The 19,146-nt window shown below is 40.1% G+C and overlaps 1 protein-coding gene across 6 annotated transcripts in view; it reads right to left on the bottom strand.

The window, feature by feature from the left end:
- Window positions 1-19,146, bottom strand: part of EPC1 (enhancer of polycomb homolog 1) — a 62,695-nt gene that overhangs the window by 42,046 nt on the left and 1,503 nt on the right. For 2 of the 6 annotated variants that reach the window (XM_044424627.1, XM_044424628.1), the window contains exon 1: window positions 6,078-6,488. The exons of 1 other annotated variant lie outside the window; for it this stretch is intronic. In XM_044424627.1, coding sequence (XP_044280562.1) covers window positions 6,078-6,230 — 153 coding nt within the window. In that variant the 5' untranslated portion in view covers window positions 6,231-6,488. Of the gene's footprint in view, window positions 1-6,077; window positions 6,490-19,146 lie in introns of those variants that run through there. 3 more of the 6 variants (XM_044424631.1, XM_044424625.1, XM_044424626.1) reach the window with 3 other exon arrangements.

The raw sequence follows: 19,146 nt of genomic DNA, 5'->3' as shown, positions 1-19,146 counted from the left end.
GGCTTAAATTTTTTTTAAATCCTACATAATAAATTAACACTTAAAATAAGTTTTAAATAAAAAGGTCTTAGCCTGGCGCCGAAAAACAAATAACGACGGCGCCAGGCGGACCTCTCTAGGGAGCACATTCCATAGGTGGGGCGCCACCGCAGAGAAGGCCCTCCTCCGGGTACTCACCCTCCTAATATCATTCACAGAGGGTTCCCAGAGAAGGGCATCTGTTGCTGATCTCAAGGGGCAGGAGAGCATATATGGACGCAAGCGTTCCTTTGGATACCCAGGGCCCAAGCCATTGAGGGCTTTATAGGTCATAACCAACACCTTGAATTGGGACCGGACTTCAATGGGAAGCCAGTGAAGCTGACGGAGAACTGGGGTTAGATGAGAACAACGCCCAGTCCCCGTCAGCAACCTGGCAGCTCTGTTTTGCACCAATTGAAGTATCCGAACCGTCTTCAAGGGTAGCCCCACGTAGAGCGCGTTGCAGAAATCTAATCAGGAAGTTACCAATGCGTGTGTCGCTGTCGCCAGGCAATCATTCTCCAGGAAGGGACGCAGTTGCTGGATCAGCCGAAGCTGAAGGAAAGCACTCCTCGCCACTGCCATCACCTGGGCTTCTAAAGACAGCTCAGGGTCGAGGAACACACCTAAGCTGCGAACCCTGTCCCTCAGAGGGAGTGCAACCCCATTTAGGACAAGGTCCAAGTCCCCCATCCCGCGTCCCGAACCACCCACCAACAGGACCTCCGTCTTGTCTGGATTGAGCTTCAGTTTATTGGCCCTCATCCAGACCATTACCTCGGCCAGGCACCGGTTCAGCACAGCCACTGCCTCACCTGGATTGGTGGAAAACGAGAGGTAGAGCTGGGTATCATCAGCGTACTGATGATTCCGCAGCCCACACCTCCTAATTACCTCTCCCAGCGGTTTCATGTAGATGTTGAATACCAAGGGGGACAAAATGGGCCCCCGAGGAACTCCATGGCATGACTGCCATGGCACAGAGCCATAGTCCCCCAGAACCACCTTCTGAAATCAGCCATTGAGATAGGAGCGGAACCACTGCAACGCGGTGCCTCCAACTCCCAATCCCGCCAGCCTATTCAGGATACCATGGTCGATGGTATCGAAAGCTGCTGAGAGGTCCAGGAGAACTAACAGGGACGCACTCCCCATCTCTCTCCCTGCACAGGTCATCATACAGGGCGACCAAGGCAGATTCAGTGCCGTACCAGGGTCTGAAGCCGGACTGAAATGGGTCCAGATGATCAGTTTCATCCAAGAATGCTTGGAGTTGTCCCACCACCACCTGCTCTAGCATCTTGCCCAGGAACAGGATGCTGGCCACCGATCTATAATTGGCGGCCATCTCTAGATCCAGGGATGCCTTCTTTAGGACTGGTCGGACTACCACATCTTTTAAAGAGGACAGTACCTGACCATCTCTTAAAGAGGCGTTGACCACCTCCAGGTGCCAATCCCATCCTTGGCTTTCTTAAGTAGCCAGGATGGGCATGGGTCTAGTAAGCAGGTGGTAGGGCGTACTTGTCCGAGCTTTCCCTCAACACAGGGCCCTCTAGATGTTTTAAACTCTCAGCACACAGCAGGCTGGAAAGTTTAAATGGAACAGTGAGAAAAAACAGCAAGAATACTATTAATTCATCCTCATACCTGAGAGGAAAAGTAATTTCTATCCTACCTACATAACAACAATAATATATGCATATTTGTTAACACAACAAGCTTTAGAGAAATTTTCAGGGGCTGCACATTCTAATACTTTTCTAGCATTTTCTTATATATAGTAATAAGGATTAATGGAAAAAAGGCTAACAATCTTTGCATAACTTTTCTTAACAATTCAGAAGCATTGAATGTACAGAAGGTTACTGATGGCACAGGTTCCGTTATTTTCACTCTAATGGTTGTTGAGACTTATTTAGTGCCAGTGTTTGGTTTATTGTAGATAGGTAGAGAGTCTTTTGTGAAATCCAATCACTGATTTCCTTGGTTTTGGCCAAATCATGTTCTCCTTGAACTTCTAAAAACAGTAGCTAAGAGGCTCACTACAAACAGCAAAGGAGCATTCCTGCCTCCTCCAAGTCCCCATTTAAACCAGGCTATTGAGTATGGATAGCTTGATAAGACAAGAAGTTCAAATGTACTGTTCCAGTTACACAGCTACCTAAAATAATTCTAGTGGGTCTAGGAAAAGACTTATGAAAGGCAGCTTGGGGACATACAGAAAGAGAAGGACAAGATGTGGGAAATTAATTATTCCTATGCATATTACTTGGGTGTGTCTCCATAGAACATAGCAGGACTAACTTCCAAACAAGTACATGAAAGGATTGGGACACAAAGCCACTCAGGTAATACAACTTCCTTTCGGCAATGAAATTAGTTGCTCAATGCTCCATGAGCAAAATATTGCATCTCACTTATTCATGGCAAAGTAGTTCTTAGGATAACATCCATACTCCAACATTCTCAGAAGCAAGCCAGGCTGTTATCAAGAAGGATCAAAATTTCTTTCTCTTCTGCAATGTAAACTACTACTGACAACTGAGAACATTTGATCTCATGCATCATTTATGCAAAACCAGTATGAGTCATCTACCTCTGGACATCATTTGATTTCATTTGTTGGCATCTATCCTGTTAACACTAACACACAAATATTTTATTTAGATATCATGCATATATATGGAGATCAATTGCTTCTCCTCACTAGAAGTTAAGCAAATGAAAAAGTTGGAGCACGTGAAGGAACAAACACAGCCGTATTTTCACTGATCAGGGATGTATGTTAGGCAAGACAAACATTACAATTATTCTTAGTTACAAGAAAAAAGGTAAATTAACTTCAAGATAGAGCTTTCCTCCAACAGTGAACTGAGAGGGTCACTCAAACATAAAGTGGTATCTATCAGGACTCTCTAGATATGCAAAAGTATACAAATGTGTAAAACAAGAAAAATATTTAAGAAAAAAATCATGCACCACAAGAAGGTGTGTGCTTACACAATGTTGAGATCTGAACCTTTAGAGGGGGAAAAGGAATCTAAAGATATCAGATGACAAAAAAAACTATGGTTGAGAGTTGATAAATACAAAGGCTATAGTCACACACAATAAGGCATTTTTTTCTGGTTTATCCTGGTTTATTGGGAATGGCTAGTGCATTTGTGCACATAGCCTGTTCATTCATAATTTACGTCTCCCTTCATATATTAAGGCAAACCAAGTGTAGATGGCTTAATGTGACATCTAAACCCAGGATACTGGTTTGTTGTTTCCAAATAAACCATGATTATAAGCTAACAGCAAAGCTTTTAACACTATTTCTGTAGAATCATTGTAAGGTGTACTTTTAATGAAATATCCTTTCCTGTAATCATTGAACTTGATCAAAACAATCCAAATATAATGAACAAGAGAATATTTACCTTTAAAGAAATTATGCTGCCATTTCTGTCCACTGGGTACTCATTTCAGAATATAGCCAGTGACCAAATGTCCACATAATGATGAACCCTAGCATTTTTAAACACTGAATAGTCATGAATAAACAAGGTAGTTCATGCTACTCAATTGCTCCCACTTGGCTCCCCCTGGCAGCACAAGCTGTTTGTGTACCACAGTATGCAAAACTGCCACACTAGCTCATCTCTCCCAACAAGCCAAAGTTGGGACCCAAGATTGAGCCAGAATTTCTTTTGTTTAAACAAACCAATACACCTACAGACACATTCATCTCCACAAACATTGCTAATTTAGGTTGCAATCCTATACCCACTTACCTGGAAACAAGTCTATTGAACTTAGTTGGTCTTATTTCTGGGTAAATATATAAAGGATTGCACTGTCCTGTCAGCAGGATCTGAAGCCTACTGAATTCCTGATTATCTCTTCTTCAGAACCATCAATCTATATGGGTGCAATGGCACAAATTCAACAAGAAAACACAACACTAAAATTTAGGGAGCCTGGATTTCATAATGATTATTGCAAGGACACTGAAAGAAACAGAAACAAAATGCAATAGGTGTCACTGCTTTTTTCACCCTAATTCTATGCATATTTACTAAGAAGTCCCATTCTTAAAAAAATAAATAAAAGGGCTGCTATATTAGTTTTAGTTTCAGCTTTTTTTATTTGCATCATATGATCAGCCCATGCCAACATCTGCTGTTTAAATGGATTTTGCTTTTTATTGATATTCACAATGCTACAAGGTAGCTGAAGGTAAAGACAAGATATAGTCCATAAAATCTATTATACAATCTTCATATAGTACAGCAAGTTTTCTTCAGAAAGGGGTACTTTCTACCTAGCTTAATGAAAGGGCCATTCAATAATAACAAATCATACATGTTCCTACATGTTAAAGAGTTTACAACATGCCCAAGTGTTTCAGAAATCCTGAATTGATAAACCCATTATTTCCAGAATTTTGTAGTCTGTAATGTTATTAAAACATTTTCATAACTTTTTAAAATCTTGTATTCCAACAAACTGTTAAGAAAATCCCACACTCATGCAAGATATACAAGCATATCCCACACACATGCAAACACAAAACAAGCACATACAATTTAAGCACAGGTTTTCTTTTTATGTCTAAGCTTAGCCTCTATTTTGAAATATTACACCAACATGAATGTTTACTAAGATACAAAACTGGGAAAAACAGACATACAGAATTTATTTTACACAGTATTAGGAAATGATGTAACTTATTAATTGTATTATCGCCCTGAGACACTGTGAAGGGCGGGATATAAAAGCTATAAATATTGATTGATTTATATCCTGCCTTTTTCCTACAAAGGGCTCAAGGCAGCTTACCTCATTCTCCTCCTCCATCTTATCCCCACAACAACAACCCTGTGAGGTAGGTTGGGCTGAGAGTCTGTGACTGGCCCAAAGTCACCCAGTTGGCTCCATGGCTGAGCGGGGACTAGAACCCAGATCGTCTGAGTCCCAGTCTCATGCTCTTAACCACTACACCATACTGGCTCAATAAATAAAGGATCGCGGGGGGGGGGGTCACTTCGGTTATCCCAGTTAAATCTAACTCAAAGTTATTTCCTTAAAAGCTGGCTGTCTTTTACCAGATAAGAATGAGTAAGGTCATGGCTTCTGACAACTGTTTTCTATCTCTGCTGGTGTTCCAAGTCACAGCTGGATTAGCATCGAATATTCCAACAAGCGCCGGGACGCAAGAAACTTCAGCCAAATCAAGAAGCGATCGGACGTGTTTCATTTATATGCTACTCTTCCATGTGGTAGAAAAGCAACTATTTCAATAGCTCAACAACTAACGTGAACATTACAAGGGATTCGAGTAAGACTCAAATCCGTTTTGCTGAGGAAGGAGGGGAAAAAAATCAAGAAGAGATATCCGCATCAAGGAGCTTTCTGTACTGTAGCCTGGCTAAACAATGCACGCCACAAGGAAAATTTGTGTCTCCTCGTCTGCACGACGCTACCAAACTAAGTAGTACAACTCCCTCAGAAAACTAGCCGGCAGGTCTGTTTCTCATATCGAACCGCTAACACGCGACGCGCGGCGCAGAGAAATCACACCGAAAAACCACATGGGCAGCCTTAACTTTCTCAACACTTTTTCCCCACCCGACACATCTTATTATAACTAAAAGACACCATCTAGCGGTCACATAAGAGATCTTCACCCCAAGCTCACGAACTCGCGGTTACTTGCTGCACAAGGCCCAGCCCAACAAACTAGATGCACAACAAAATGGCGGCCAGCCGCCGCGTCACGTGACCCCCTTTGTGCCTTTCGGGGGGCTGAGGAAAGCCCAGACAGCAGCCTTAGCACTCGGGCCGAGAGCGAGATAGAACAGGGCAGGGGATCCCAAAGGAGTGGCGACAGGGCTACTGGGGTTCAGCGTCGCCCTCTCCCTCTCAGTAGGGAGGGGGGAAAGAGGGAGGAAGCGGGGAGAAAATGGCGGCCATTTTGTGCTTGCGCAGAGGTGGGGGCCCGGGTGCGGGGCGATGGCGGGGCCCGGCTCGGCCGGAGTAGGGATGGGAGGGGGTCTCTCACGTACCGACTCCTCTTCCTTCTCCATGCCCGTGGGCATCTGCGGCACGGCCCGGTTGATGGAGGCATACTCGGCCAGGTCGGGCAAGTCCTCGCAGCGGAAGACGGGAAGCGGCTTAGACGCGTCCAGCGCCCGGGCCCGGAACGACAGTTTGCTCATGTTAGTCGTCGGCGGCTGCAACTGCTATGGCGGCTGCTGCTCCGGCTAAGGAAGGGGGGGAGGCAGCGAGAGCGCTCCGAGCTGAGAGCCGGACCCCGCCGAGCGCTCTCATGGAGGGACCGGGGCTCCCGCGACGGGGCGGGGCTCGCTCCGAGGCGGGTCCCAGCAGCGCCGGCTGGCGCGCCTAGGCTGGGGCGCCGATCTCTCTCCTCCGCCGCTCCGGCTCCGCTCAATACGCCACGGCCAACATGGCGGACATTAAACCTCGACTGGCCGCCTCTTTCAGCCAACCCCAGCGCCACAGCCATTCCCACACTGCATCGCGCAAAGGCGCGGGCACGCCGCTGCCGGGGGGGGTGGGGGAGAAGGGGCGCGCAGCGCGGGCACGCAGCGGGACGGGCACGAAAGAGCGGGAGACTCGAGTTTTGACTGTCTCGGCCCGGGAATGAAGCAACTTGTCTCTCCGTCCGAAGCCGTCACTGACTGACAGTCCCCTTCATTGTGATGCACCAGAGAAACTGGCCCATCCGCACTCGGGCGTCTTCTCACACGCTGGGAAATGGGAGAAGGAAAGCAGTCTTAGCGCCCGCGCCCGAGGGAGCCTAAGAGCATCCCTTAGCACTAGGCACGGCTGCTCCAAGATAGGGATAGGATGGCGTGACTCCCTGCGAGAAGTGTTAGCACACGCACATCGGGGGGTGGTGGTGGGGGGGAGTTCTTAGGGGAAAAAATAGATGAGGTTACAGGGCCTAGGTTAAACAGTAGGAGGACTATATTCTCCCCTATATTTTCCGCTAGACATAATTTCTCTTCCTGGCTCTTAGACATGTTCTCTGGAAGATGGGCTCTGTGACATCGAAAAATGCTATAGAATTTGACCAGGGGAATGTATATGTATATTCTTCGCAAAACTTATTTCCATGAAACGGCCTGTAATTCCTTAAAGATAACAAGTTCATTCATGTATCATGTTAAACTGGACCCACTCTATTGAATCTATGGAGTGCCAACTTCACACTGGGCGAACTACATACACATACAATAAGGGAGAAGACGAACAGCACTGAAATGCCAAAAAATTATAGACTTAACACTTGCCAGCCACAAGAGGTTGTTGGGCCATAAGGCAATCGTTGCAATGGTCAGCCATTTAGCATACTGAAAAGTAAAACAGTAATGTACAAAATAAATAAAAGTATAGTCAGTTATAATTACCTTACTGGTTGCCATTCACAAAGTGTTGGTGATAGTATGATCACTGCAGGGGTGAGTCAATTAATACATGTAGTGCAATTAAACAAAAAGTTCCTATTTGATCCATAGAAAATACACTTTAATTTCTTCATTAATTATGATTACTGTTAATGTAATAATCACTGCTTATACTTTCCTGCATTTCAATTCTCTCTGATAAAGCAGTTTACATCTGTTTCTGCACTCCTGCTCCTCATATGTTTATACAGAGTGGACAATCTGAACTTGACATTTCATGCTCACTGCCAAGCTTCCTCAGATGCACCGAATTCCAAAATAAATTATGTCTTTAAGGTGTGGCACTCTATAGCTTTTGCTGTTACCTCTCTGAAAAGTTGCTACTTATTTGCAACTTTCTATCTGAAATTTTAAATTTAGTTTCCATTTTCTTCAACCTTTTAAAACAGAATACATGTCATCAAAGAAATCACTACCAAGATCTGCCTTGGTTTGTAATTCCTTAACAGAAAATGTTCCTATTTACTGCAAAAAAAATAAGCCCTTTTAATTTGTTCTCCCCTTTAAACTTAAACCGTTTCAGAAAGCAGGTGATTGGGAGCCAGCACAGCCTGTTCAAGCATGTAAACCAGACCTAGAGTAGCTGCTGCAGCCTGCCCGATCTCATAGTAACATTACAAAACCTAATTTGTATAAAACAGCTGATGGGCTAATCAATTTGTGCTAGATTGTACACTTCAAACTGAAAGTTTGGAAAGTTATGTCAGAATGTTCCTTATTTTTTTAAAAAATGTAGGCTTGCCAGGGAGAAACATTCCTGTTCAGACATTGTATGCTACCTTTCTATGTGCAGGAGTGTTAATTACAGGAACACACTCCCTTATTCTGCCTACACACTGAAATGGTACCACTTTAGGTACTAGTTTATTTCATCTGGTGACAGTGAAAATTAGACTTCAAACAGGAGGAGACAGCAGGGGCTAAAGAAAGGGCTGTGGACAGAAGATTCCATGCATTCCTTGCTTCTCTGCAGCTTCCATTGTCAGCCAAGACTTGGTGGGTGTAATACTAGATAACAGTACACATTCCATTCTAGAGATGGGATGTTTTGTATTTCTCTGGGATGGCACTCCAAAATTTCTGAGCCAAAATGGTAAGATGAGTCTTTTACTAAGAGGTTTAGGGTTCAAGAAAGCATAATACTAGTCTTTATGATACCACAAGTCTCTTTGTGGCTTTTGCTACAAAAGACTAACATAGCTATTTATTTTATTTATATTGCGATTTATATTCTGCCTTTTTCCTACAAAGGGCTCAAGGCAGCTTACATCATTTTCCTCCTCCATCTTATCCCCACAGCAACAACCCTGTGAGGTAGGTTGGGCTGAGAGTCTGTGACTGACCCAAAGTCATTCAGTTGGCTCCACAGCTGAGCGGGGACTAGAACCCAGATCCTCTGAGTCCCAGTCCCATGATCTTAACCACTACACCACACTGGCTCTCTATGCCTACCCACCCTTTGAAAAAGCATAGAAATGTTTAAGCAACCAGCTTCATAGGCTGAATGTTATGGTGGCCCACAATGGACATGGTACATTAACAGAAAAAGCAGGTATAAATGGTAAATATTTTTAAGATACTAAGAAATAAGGGAGGAGTGTTTTAAAACAGTGACAACCCTTCTGCAAGTTTGAGTGACACTGCCCAGACCTATCTGATTAGGCAAAATGTTTAAGGATGCAGTATGTTCCAAAAAAGTAAGTCTGATTGAACTAAGTCTGCATGTATAGCAGCACTAGGCTACAAACATGCTAATGCCAAGATCTGATTTCTATGCAATTACTTCACTTACAAGTCTGAATAGCCATCTGCCCATTCATAAATCTTTCAAAGCCCAATATATTTATTATGTTTATATTCCACCCTTTTCCTCTTGCAAGGAATCAAGATATCTTACAAGGTTCTCCTGTTCTCCATTTTATCTTCACAACAAACCCTTGTGCTAAGTTAGGCTGAAAGTCAGTAATTGGCCCAAAGACAACGAGCAAACCACATGGCCACTAGAATCCTGATCTCCCAGCCCAATACTTTAACCACCCACAATAGCTCCTGCTTTGCGCAATGTTTAATCCCCATTAATCCACAACATGTGCCATTTTGAATATGTAAATCTAACAACCATGGGTAGGCATTGTAACAAAATTCTATTCCAAACTGGGCAGTGCATATTCCGCATAGTGTCCAGTTTGTCTCCTTGAGGGTTAAACAACTCATGCTAAGCCTGGCATGTCATGCAAACTAGACTGATCTGAAATCATTTAAACAGGTCTAATGCATTTTGAGGGGAAGGCAGGGATGGCAGGAGAAGACTAGCCTTTAAGCAGGATCTGGACTGCAGTACTCATTGAATTCTGTCCATCTTTAATTTTAATTTTTCTCTTCCATTTCAAGTGAGGATTCATAAATTTTAGATTGCAAATGCTTCTGACCTAGGGTGGATAGGAAACCACAGAGATAAACAGGGCCAACTTAGGTTTTTGGAGACTTCCATAGCTTAGCTTTAAGGAACAGCTACAATGACTCTATGAAGTACACATTCTTTGGAAATATTCTATTATTACATGCTGTTGTGATGAACTCTGCAAAGTGATGTATAAGGAACTATTCAGTTATGGAGAAGTAACTCTTACTAGACATATGTCAAGTTTGCTTAAATCCCATATCCAGTAAGTCTGTTAAGAAGGAATAAAACAGTGTTATGTGTATTATATGTTTTAATCATGTTCATACCAACACAAAGGATTTTTCTCTCCCACACACTTTTTGCTGACAGTCAGATACAATGCATGTTTCTTGGGAGTTCAATTAAATGTGCATATTATTTCAGCCTGACTTAATGATTAAACCAATTTCTTCTTCCAAGTCCTAAGAAATAGGTATGTATACCTAATGCTCCAATGGGTGGATAAACTATCTTTTCTTAAATGTCCTCTCAAAAGGAAAACTTAATAGAATTCAATAGAGATTTCTTCCAAAGAAGTTGACAGAGTTGCAGCTAAAGGTACAGGGCACTCTGTATAGATATTTTGTGGTTTATAAAAAATGCTAGACAGAGACCATGCTCTCTATGTAAAAATCAAACTGATATGTTTTGTTTCAGGTTACTGCAGAAACTTCTCAACAATCTCCCAGGAACAACTAATGCTCCTTTTCTTTGGTTATATCAGGATAGCCAAGGTGGAGCCATTGTCATTATATTACTCAGACCAAGGATCTCCACATATGAGAACAACTAAATGCGACTTGTTATGTTCTGATCTGTTGCAAAGACAGAATATGGACTGATGTGCACAGCTATGTCAATTTATACATCTTAGCCATTGCACACAAATCATTTATGTTTCATTATGAATTATGTACTGTAATAGGTCTATTTATGCTATGTCAAAATTATCAGCATTCAGTAGAATAAATAGCTTGTTGGTAAGAGAACCCTGTAGAAGAAAAGACAGGTCAGAAATAAAATATTAGCAATACCAGTAGAGTTGAAAAAATAAAATTAAACTTGGATTGTCCTTAATTTATCTTCCATGTCTTTCTACCTGAATGGGTAAGGGATGAGTAGAGTCTATTTTGTAGGCTTAGCCAGAATAAAAGAGTAACCTTGATGAATCCAGATTTTGGTCATACTTATTCTGGCAACTAATTAGAAACTAGGGGACAGCACAACATACAGGTTTTGTATGAGTAACCTTGGTGAACACTTTGGTCTGATAGAGCCTGGATTAGATGATCCTGTCCTAAAGCCAGCAGCCTTCTTCCAAAGCTGCAGTGTTGTGTTCCTTTGGAGAGAATGAGGACTAAAAGCCTAGCCTAATTAAATGGTCTGCAGTACAAGAACCACCACCAAGATACATCCAAATCTCTGAATTTGACCAGAAGTATGTGATAATTCCTAGGTCCCTATAAAAGCAAACATGTCTTCACAGCTAACCAGAGCAGAATTTACAAGTGAACTGTACTTCCTTCTCTAAGTACTGAAATAATATAAACAGTTTGCAAGTAGAAAGTTGAGAAACATTCTAGATTATCAGATTATAATATTTAACAAAAAGGAGTCCACATGTTTTAACAAGATATTTAACCTCCCATCAGTGCAACCCTAAAGTAAATGACTATCTTTTCTCTTAAGTAACTGGTTTTTTTCCTAAAATGAATAGTCTCTTAGAACACTCATAGAAAAAAAGAAATATTGTAGTCCCTCTAGATCATTCTCATCAAGGCCAGGCTGCCTGAACTATAATTCTCCTGTAACATTGCAAAGGGTGGCCTGCACTGCCGTGGTTAAAGCAGAAGTCTAATCAGAAAATGTGCCAAACAAGTCTCTCAGCAACCTTACAAAACCCAATATAAAAAAAAGGCCAGAAATAACTTTCTTAGTTAGCCAAACAAAATTTCATCTAAAATATATACATACTGTATGTATATACCCTTAAGTCTATTATACACATTTATGTAAGAGGAAGTCCCATCAATTTCATGGTTAAGGTTATCCACCACTTTGCATTTTGAGGCTTTTCAACCTCTAGGATCAAAAACTGCAGGAATCTCATGGCTATAACCTCTGTCAGTGCCACAACTATATAGCATTACATGAGAGAGATTCCAAAAAAAACCAAACCAGATGTTGATCAATACTACTAGGCAGATGGCACTACTTACTGGCCAACATTCAGTACTCTGGGTTGGATCCAGGCTTAAGACAGCTGCACATAAATCATTTTGCTTTCAATGTGAACTAACAACTCACATGTCCCATTTCTTGCAATGGGACTTAAACTGAACCAGCTTACAGAGCAAGTCTCTGTGTGTTTATTCAGAAGTCCCACCATATTCAATGGGGCTAACTCCCAGTTAAATGTGCATAGGATTGCAACCTTAGTGTGGATCCTACTCACTATGTGGAAACACATCTCAGTGTGTTCAATGCAAAGAATTTGAGTTTTTAAAAGCTCCTTACATGCAGAGACTTGCTTTATTGTCCTTTCAAAAACTACTTGTCAAAACATTTTTAAAAAGTTGTTGGATGTTGCTTCTCCCCTTTCTGAAAAAAAGTCTCCTTATGATTTAAGGTAGGATGCTACAAGTTTTACACAGTTCATCTGAAGTAGAGAATTAGAGAAGACATTGCTGAATATGCTTCTTTGTTCTTCACCCTCTTAAGCATAAAAACTGAAAGAACTTCCAAAGTACATACTATCCAGAAGTATTTTGATTATAGTTTGTTATCTTAAAATGATAGTCTTTCTTGCCTTTTCAGTTAGGCATTTTGATGATGATGCTCAATTCTACAAATGTCCCTAAAATAATGAAATTAATCCCTTCTATAGACAATTGTGTGATGTTATTGAGAGGAAAAGTTAACTATGAATTAAATCATAAAAACAAATGACATATTGAAGCCAAGTTTTCCTATCGATCCACGGGTGCAATTCTATGCATGTTTAGACAGATTGTCCTACAACTCCCAGTATTTCCCAGTCAGCCATGCAAGTGGGTATTAATCCTAAAAGCAGAAGCAGCAGACATATTTACATGTAACAGTAAGCCAGAATCCTAGTTTATCACACACAATCTGTGCGCCAAATGCACACTCCCCAAATGTCATCTTGGATCCCCTCACCAGCAGCAGATAATGTAACCAGAAACTAGGAAGCAAAAGACTAGTTCTGTATCTGAACTGGTATTCTTATTTTGTTGCTTCTCTAGGAAGTCAGAATACAAAACCAGGGTTTGTATTCAATTTCTGATTCCTGACTCCTTTATGAGTAACAAGGTAAGAGGAGTTCCAGTTTAGAAATAATGCTAAATTTTTGTTTCATAGTTCATTTCTGCTTATTTTAGTTACAATTGCTGGTGGGTGCCACGAAGTGGAACTGACTGGTCAGAATGCATGGGTATGCTACTTGCAAATGCTAAACTAGGATTTTCCAGAATTATGGCTTATTATCACATGTGAACAGAAACAGCATTTCATAATATAAACTGATGAGACTAAACAGAAGAGAGTAATTAACTTCACACTCTGCTTCTGAATTTACTAGAGGCATCTTTGTTCAAGTACTGTTGATTAAATGCCAAGTTAGATGGATATTTGATCTGATTAAATGGTGTATTTGTAATGCACAATGGGATAAACCACTAGTCATAATATGGTGAGTTTAGGATGAACTAGTGTAATGGAATATATTTAGTTGAATTTGCAGTATAGAAAATTATAAGACTATAAGTAGGACCTGGAACAATTGCTGTCTGTCTTTACCTCCTAGTAAGAGTTCCTGTCCAGCATTCCAGCCAACTAGACACGTGCTCCTCCAGCACACTATTTCACCACCATTACCATAATTTACCATCTTTTCCAACCAAATTATTCTGCAGCCGCTGGGCATGCTGAGTCCTAAAGCTATTTTTAGCCCCCCCCCCCAGATTTTTGAGGTATTGAAAAAAAGATTTTGTTGCACTACTGTAAGCCATGGGGATTAGAGCATGCTGATACCTCTATCTCATTACTCTGAGACCTTTTTTTGGCTCAATTTCTTTTGATGCTCACTAGCTGAATTTGCTATTAGCAAAAGTTATAAAAAGGGGCCAAACTCCTATTTGTTGATGTTCTACAGTTGACTCAAAAGCAGTTTCTGCTTTGTCTGGATATTCTATCTGAACTATTGTCATGTATTTGACTTAGTCCTCCACCGGATAAGGCCATCAATCCCAAGATCAGTACAGATAGCTTACATATATATCCTTTAAGAAGATAGCTATAATTACAATGAAAGAGCTTAGGGAAATTATTTTTCTGCTGTTAACAGCTGATAGGTTCATTCATAATGTTCTAAAGCAAGGAAACTTGTCCATATATTTATCTTATTTACTTCCCAATTTTGTTGCTCAAATTTCAGAAGAGTTCATTACAATGGTGCTCAGTCACTCTGAAAACTTAACTATTTGCATCTATGAAATGAGCCTGAAGTGCCTTCAAGTATTGATTGTTCTTGTGAGATTCAAATTCTTTGACTGGGTACCAATATAAAAGACTATTTATATTTTTTCCTACTTTCCATCCAAATCATCAACTCAGGAACCCAGAATTATTCAATCACCGTCAAATGCTTATTGTTATAAGTTTCTGCTTTACTCAGAGTCTAAATTAATCTTCAAAGCTCAGTTTTAATGGCCAAGTACAGAGTAGTGACCAATTAAGATTGGCAGGGAACCAAACAAACTAGGTCAAGATTAAAGGTACCAGTACTGGTAGCATGGTAGCATACAAGGCATATCGCCTGAACAGTGAGTATTTTCTGCAGATACTAGCTACACATTTTCTAATCTCTTTCTACTGGGAAATAGAACTGGTTTTTGTCCTCTAGTAATGGAACCATAGAAGAAGAAAAAGAATCCAGGTAATGTAGTCCCTTATGCAATATTTGATTATTTGCAATTAAAGTTGACATTCTTATTTTAACTTATTTACTTGAAAACACACATGAAAACCAGAGACTCCTTGAATATGAACAGATGGATTATTTTCCTTCAGCATTTGCAGCCATCTTGAAGACAATACAAAATTATTCAAGGTAGTTTGGATGAAGCAGACTATAAAGAGACATATAATTATCTCATGTAGCCAAGTGCTTAAGGAATGAAATGATGTTCTATGTTAGTAGGTACCAGTCACTAGGACACAAGGCAACACGCACAGTCAGTCTCCAGGTAGAAGAATTTCACAGGGCTTGAGAGTCTGATTTGTCCCCTTCAGTCATCTCTGCACATTTGCTGAAAATGTATACAGAGATATGCCAGAGAAACCAGAAATGTCCATATGCTTCCTGTATAATAGCATTGTGCACAAGAAATCAAAGGTTGCAATTCTTCACACACTTACCTGGAAGCAAGTCCCATTGCAATGTAGTTTACTTCTGAGTAGACATGTATAAAATTGTACTGTAAGGCTCTTCAGTTTAGACTCAAATCATAGTGACAAACACATGAGTTACATTAATGGAAGAAATGTGAACAGAACTAATTTCTCCTCTTGTAAGTTAACAATGAGTAGCTCAGTTAAATCACCCAGTAAGATTAGTCAAAATGACCATGGGATAGAAATCTATACCAAGGGTGCCAGTTAATCCTCTGGCTACTAAACAATGTGAGAGAATGTGCAAAGATGGATCTTCTGTTTGTACATACTTAAGAGATATCTGCGACCAGCCATTTTTAATATAGATTAGGAAGCCTTAAGATGCTTACTTTCTTGCCAATTTTATGTTATATGCCTCACACTAGATGAAATGTGTCAGTTTTGTCAGCACAAGCATTACATAAAAGCATCTTCTGAACTAAGATGTGCATCAATTCAGACCACAAACACTCACCATTATCTAGAACCAGTTCATCTTCAGAAATAGTAGCAGAGATCATTGTAGCTTCTTACCATACAAGATGATTTGGAGGAAAGATATAGGATTATGCAATTTAATCATCAAGAACACAGTATGTACTATACATAATAGCATGTAACTCTCATCCATGCCTTAGTCAAAGATTTACTTTCCAAGAAAAAAGAATATGAGGGCTCAATACCCTCACAGTGAGCTGGAGTCACACCTTCTGATTACAAGCCCTATACCATAATCCTAGACTGTTTTGTGGTTATTCAGATGAACAGGGTCCAAGCCTGAGCCACAACAACCCCTATCTTATATGGTACTCTCCCCCAGGCAACTTCTTGACTAGATTGCTGAATCCTCCACTTCCTGTTCTTTCTTTCTGCAGTTATTTTCATTCAGAGTATCTGCATTAAATTAATATTTGTCATCAAGGTCACCTCTTTTTTCAAAATCATAGACTAACATGCTTTTAATCAGCATTTAGCCCTCCTCCAATAGCTTGCCATTTTACTGCTCTTGACTATCTCTTTTCTTTTACATAGCATTCTTTACAGTTTTGTTCCACACAAATTCATTCACGTTGGGGTCCTATGTGATGTTACCTCATTCAGGTCATCTGTCATTTCTCTCTCTGCTTGGAAAAGCCCACACAGCATCTTTCAGAAAGATACTAGCATTACCTTTAAATCAATTCAACTGTCCTAGGCTTACAATGTCCCTTTCCTCATCTTTACTACGCATTGTCAGTCTAACAATCTCCTCTCTTTGTTCACTAGTGTAGAAACCATGTCAATAACATTTTTGTGCAGAACCTCATAGAGCCCAACTATTCATAATAAAAACTGATAGTAATTTATAGATTTATTTGCAAGTTCTCTGTATATTATAAAACTTGCCAGTTGTATAAACTGTATGAGCCTTTTTTCATGAATAGTAAAACAGACCTCTAGCTTTGCTCAAAGAGCCCATACTATTTGGTAACTGCTATTCCATCAAAAAGGAGACCTACGGCAATACATCGTATCAGTATTAGCATTGGGCCTACTAACAGTAGTTTCATATTTGTTCATATTAAAAGAGGCACAGCCATGAATACTAGGAAATAGCATGGAGAATCACCCAGCAGTGCCTGATTTAATGATCTGAATAAGAACTAAATAATACAGGTTGCTTTTCACCAAGAGCCCCCTACTTGGCTAGAATGTCTGGAGTCTATGTTCTAGATGTTTACCAGGCCTGCTACCAGAGAGTAGCATGCCTGGTGGTAGCAGGAACTTAAGAAATGCAAAACATGTGTTCTACCACTAAGTCAACTTTCTCCAAACTACTGCCCGCCAAATGTTTCTGGTGTCAATTCCCACCAGCCACAAGGTGATCAATGGTCATGAATGGTGGGTGTTGTAGTCCAAAACTTCTGGAACTCATGAGGCCGAGGAAGGCTACACTGAGTTATGGATTGCCCCTGTATACTTCTCTTTGAAGAAAGAATAGGGACACAAGTGTGACCACCATCAACATTCTGTCTTATTAAACATTTTACTACTGTGGGCAAATAGATATGAAGACTATGAGAATGCAGATAGGGCTCATGGGTAGAGAGTAAACACTATTGTTTACTTAAATATGGGTAACAACTGATTTACCAGAACCAAGTATGGCATATTCATATAGCTCTTCCTTCACAGCAGCTGTACGCACAAGGCGTCAGGGACTGCACCCATGTATCAAAGCGCCTGTAACACTGTGTGGTGCAATCATGTGCTGCACTGCCACATTCTATTGAGATGGAGACTGCATGAGTTGCATTCCTAGATCTGCAAGAGAACATCCATGATTGGCCTTTTCAAATAACCATTGTTACATAGTGAGGCCCATAACCAGTGAAAACATTTTCTGCTGCTAATCTGCCCTTGGCTGGACCATTTTTAAAATCTTAGATTCTAATGCAGACATTTTTAATAGGCTATTAAAACTCAATTACCTTCATATTTTAAGATTTGACTTTTATTAAGCACATTTACTTTGAAATCTTCATATATATATTCTGCAGCATCAAATTCCTTGCCAAAAAATGTTGTTCCAACAAGAAAGGATTATCTTGAAGTGTGAATTAGAAATATTTCTGTACAATACACTCAAAAGCAATGCCTTCTACGATTTCTGTGTTTAAATGTGTGTGCCATGGAATTATATAAATAAGTCACTCATACAAAGGACTTCCTAAAGGAACTCCTAAAGACAGAAAAATATAACATTCCTTTACAATACTTTAATGGTTCCCTTAACCTGTTGCGTTTTCTAGGATATTTTGATCATTTCAAAACTATGCATTTATAAGCTAAGGCCTTTTATTTGATAATTTTAGCATGTTGCAAGTACATCTTCCCAGCCATCTTTGCATCACATTGCTCACTTTTTGTTTATATATAAAGAGGTTTGCAGGGGACATTATACACACACATATATATGTGGTCTGTGTGTGTGTAATGTGTAGGTGTGTATAACACTTGCGATAGTTAGAAGAATACTTGGCAATTTAAGCATATTAATCTTGTTAGTCTTAATTTCCATGCTTATACAATAAATCTGAATAAAAATATGACGATCTGTAAACTATCCCTAAAATACACAATACTGTAAAGAAAGGGCCGAATCCCAAAATTTTGTTCATCTAACAGTTACTCTTTCAAACAAGGGTGCAAGGTTTCATGACTAAGCCAGCAATTTGAAAATACTTATGATATGAAAATAATTTATACACAGTAAAATCGTATAACAAGACTTCAACAGAATTCTGCTTAAGCATTATAAAAACTACTTTGGAGCAGTAGTGGAAACAGTATTAAATAATGGCACAGTTTTTCCACATACCTTAGGAAGATATTTTTAAGCAAGGAAAAAGATCCAAACCCTGCCTCTAGTCTTACAGAACAACAAAGGACTGTGACGACATGTCTGTTATGGTGTACACTGTACTTCACATTTATAGATTTTAATACATAACATATATACACACTCACACAACTATATGCAATGTGATATTAAGTTGTATTTCACCAGAAGAAAAGAATAAATTATACAATGGATCAAATCTTGCCCCACCTTTCTCTGCTCCCCCCTCCTTTCCTTGGTGAAACGAACATAAATTGTTTAGGAGCACCACAGCGCCACCAACACAGATCAATACAAAACAAAAAAGATTTCCCACCGTGTGCAAAAAAAAAAAAAAAAAAAAAAAAAAAAAAAAAAAAAAAAAA

This window comes from Varanus komodoensis, unplaced genomic scaffold (assembly GCF_004798865.1).
Source record: "Varanus komodoensis strain SLA01 unplaced genomic scaffold, ASM479886v1 scaffold15, whole genome shotgun sequence".
In the NCBI taxonomy this organism is placed as follows: Eukaryota; Metazoa; Chordata; class Lepidosauria; order Squamata; family Varanidae; genus Varanus; species Varanus komodoensis.
Note: the sequence above shows the minus strand (reverse complement) of the source record. Positions and strands in the feature narration are given on the sequence as shown.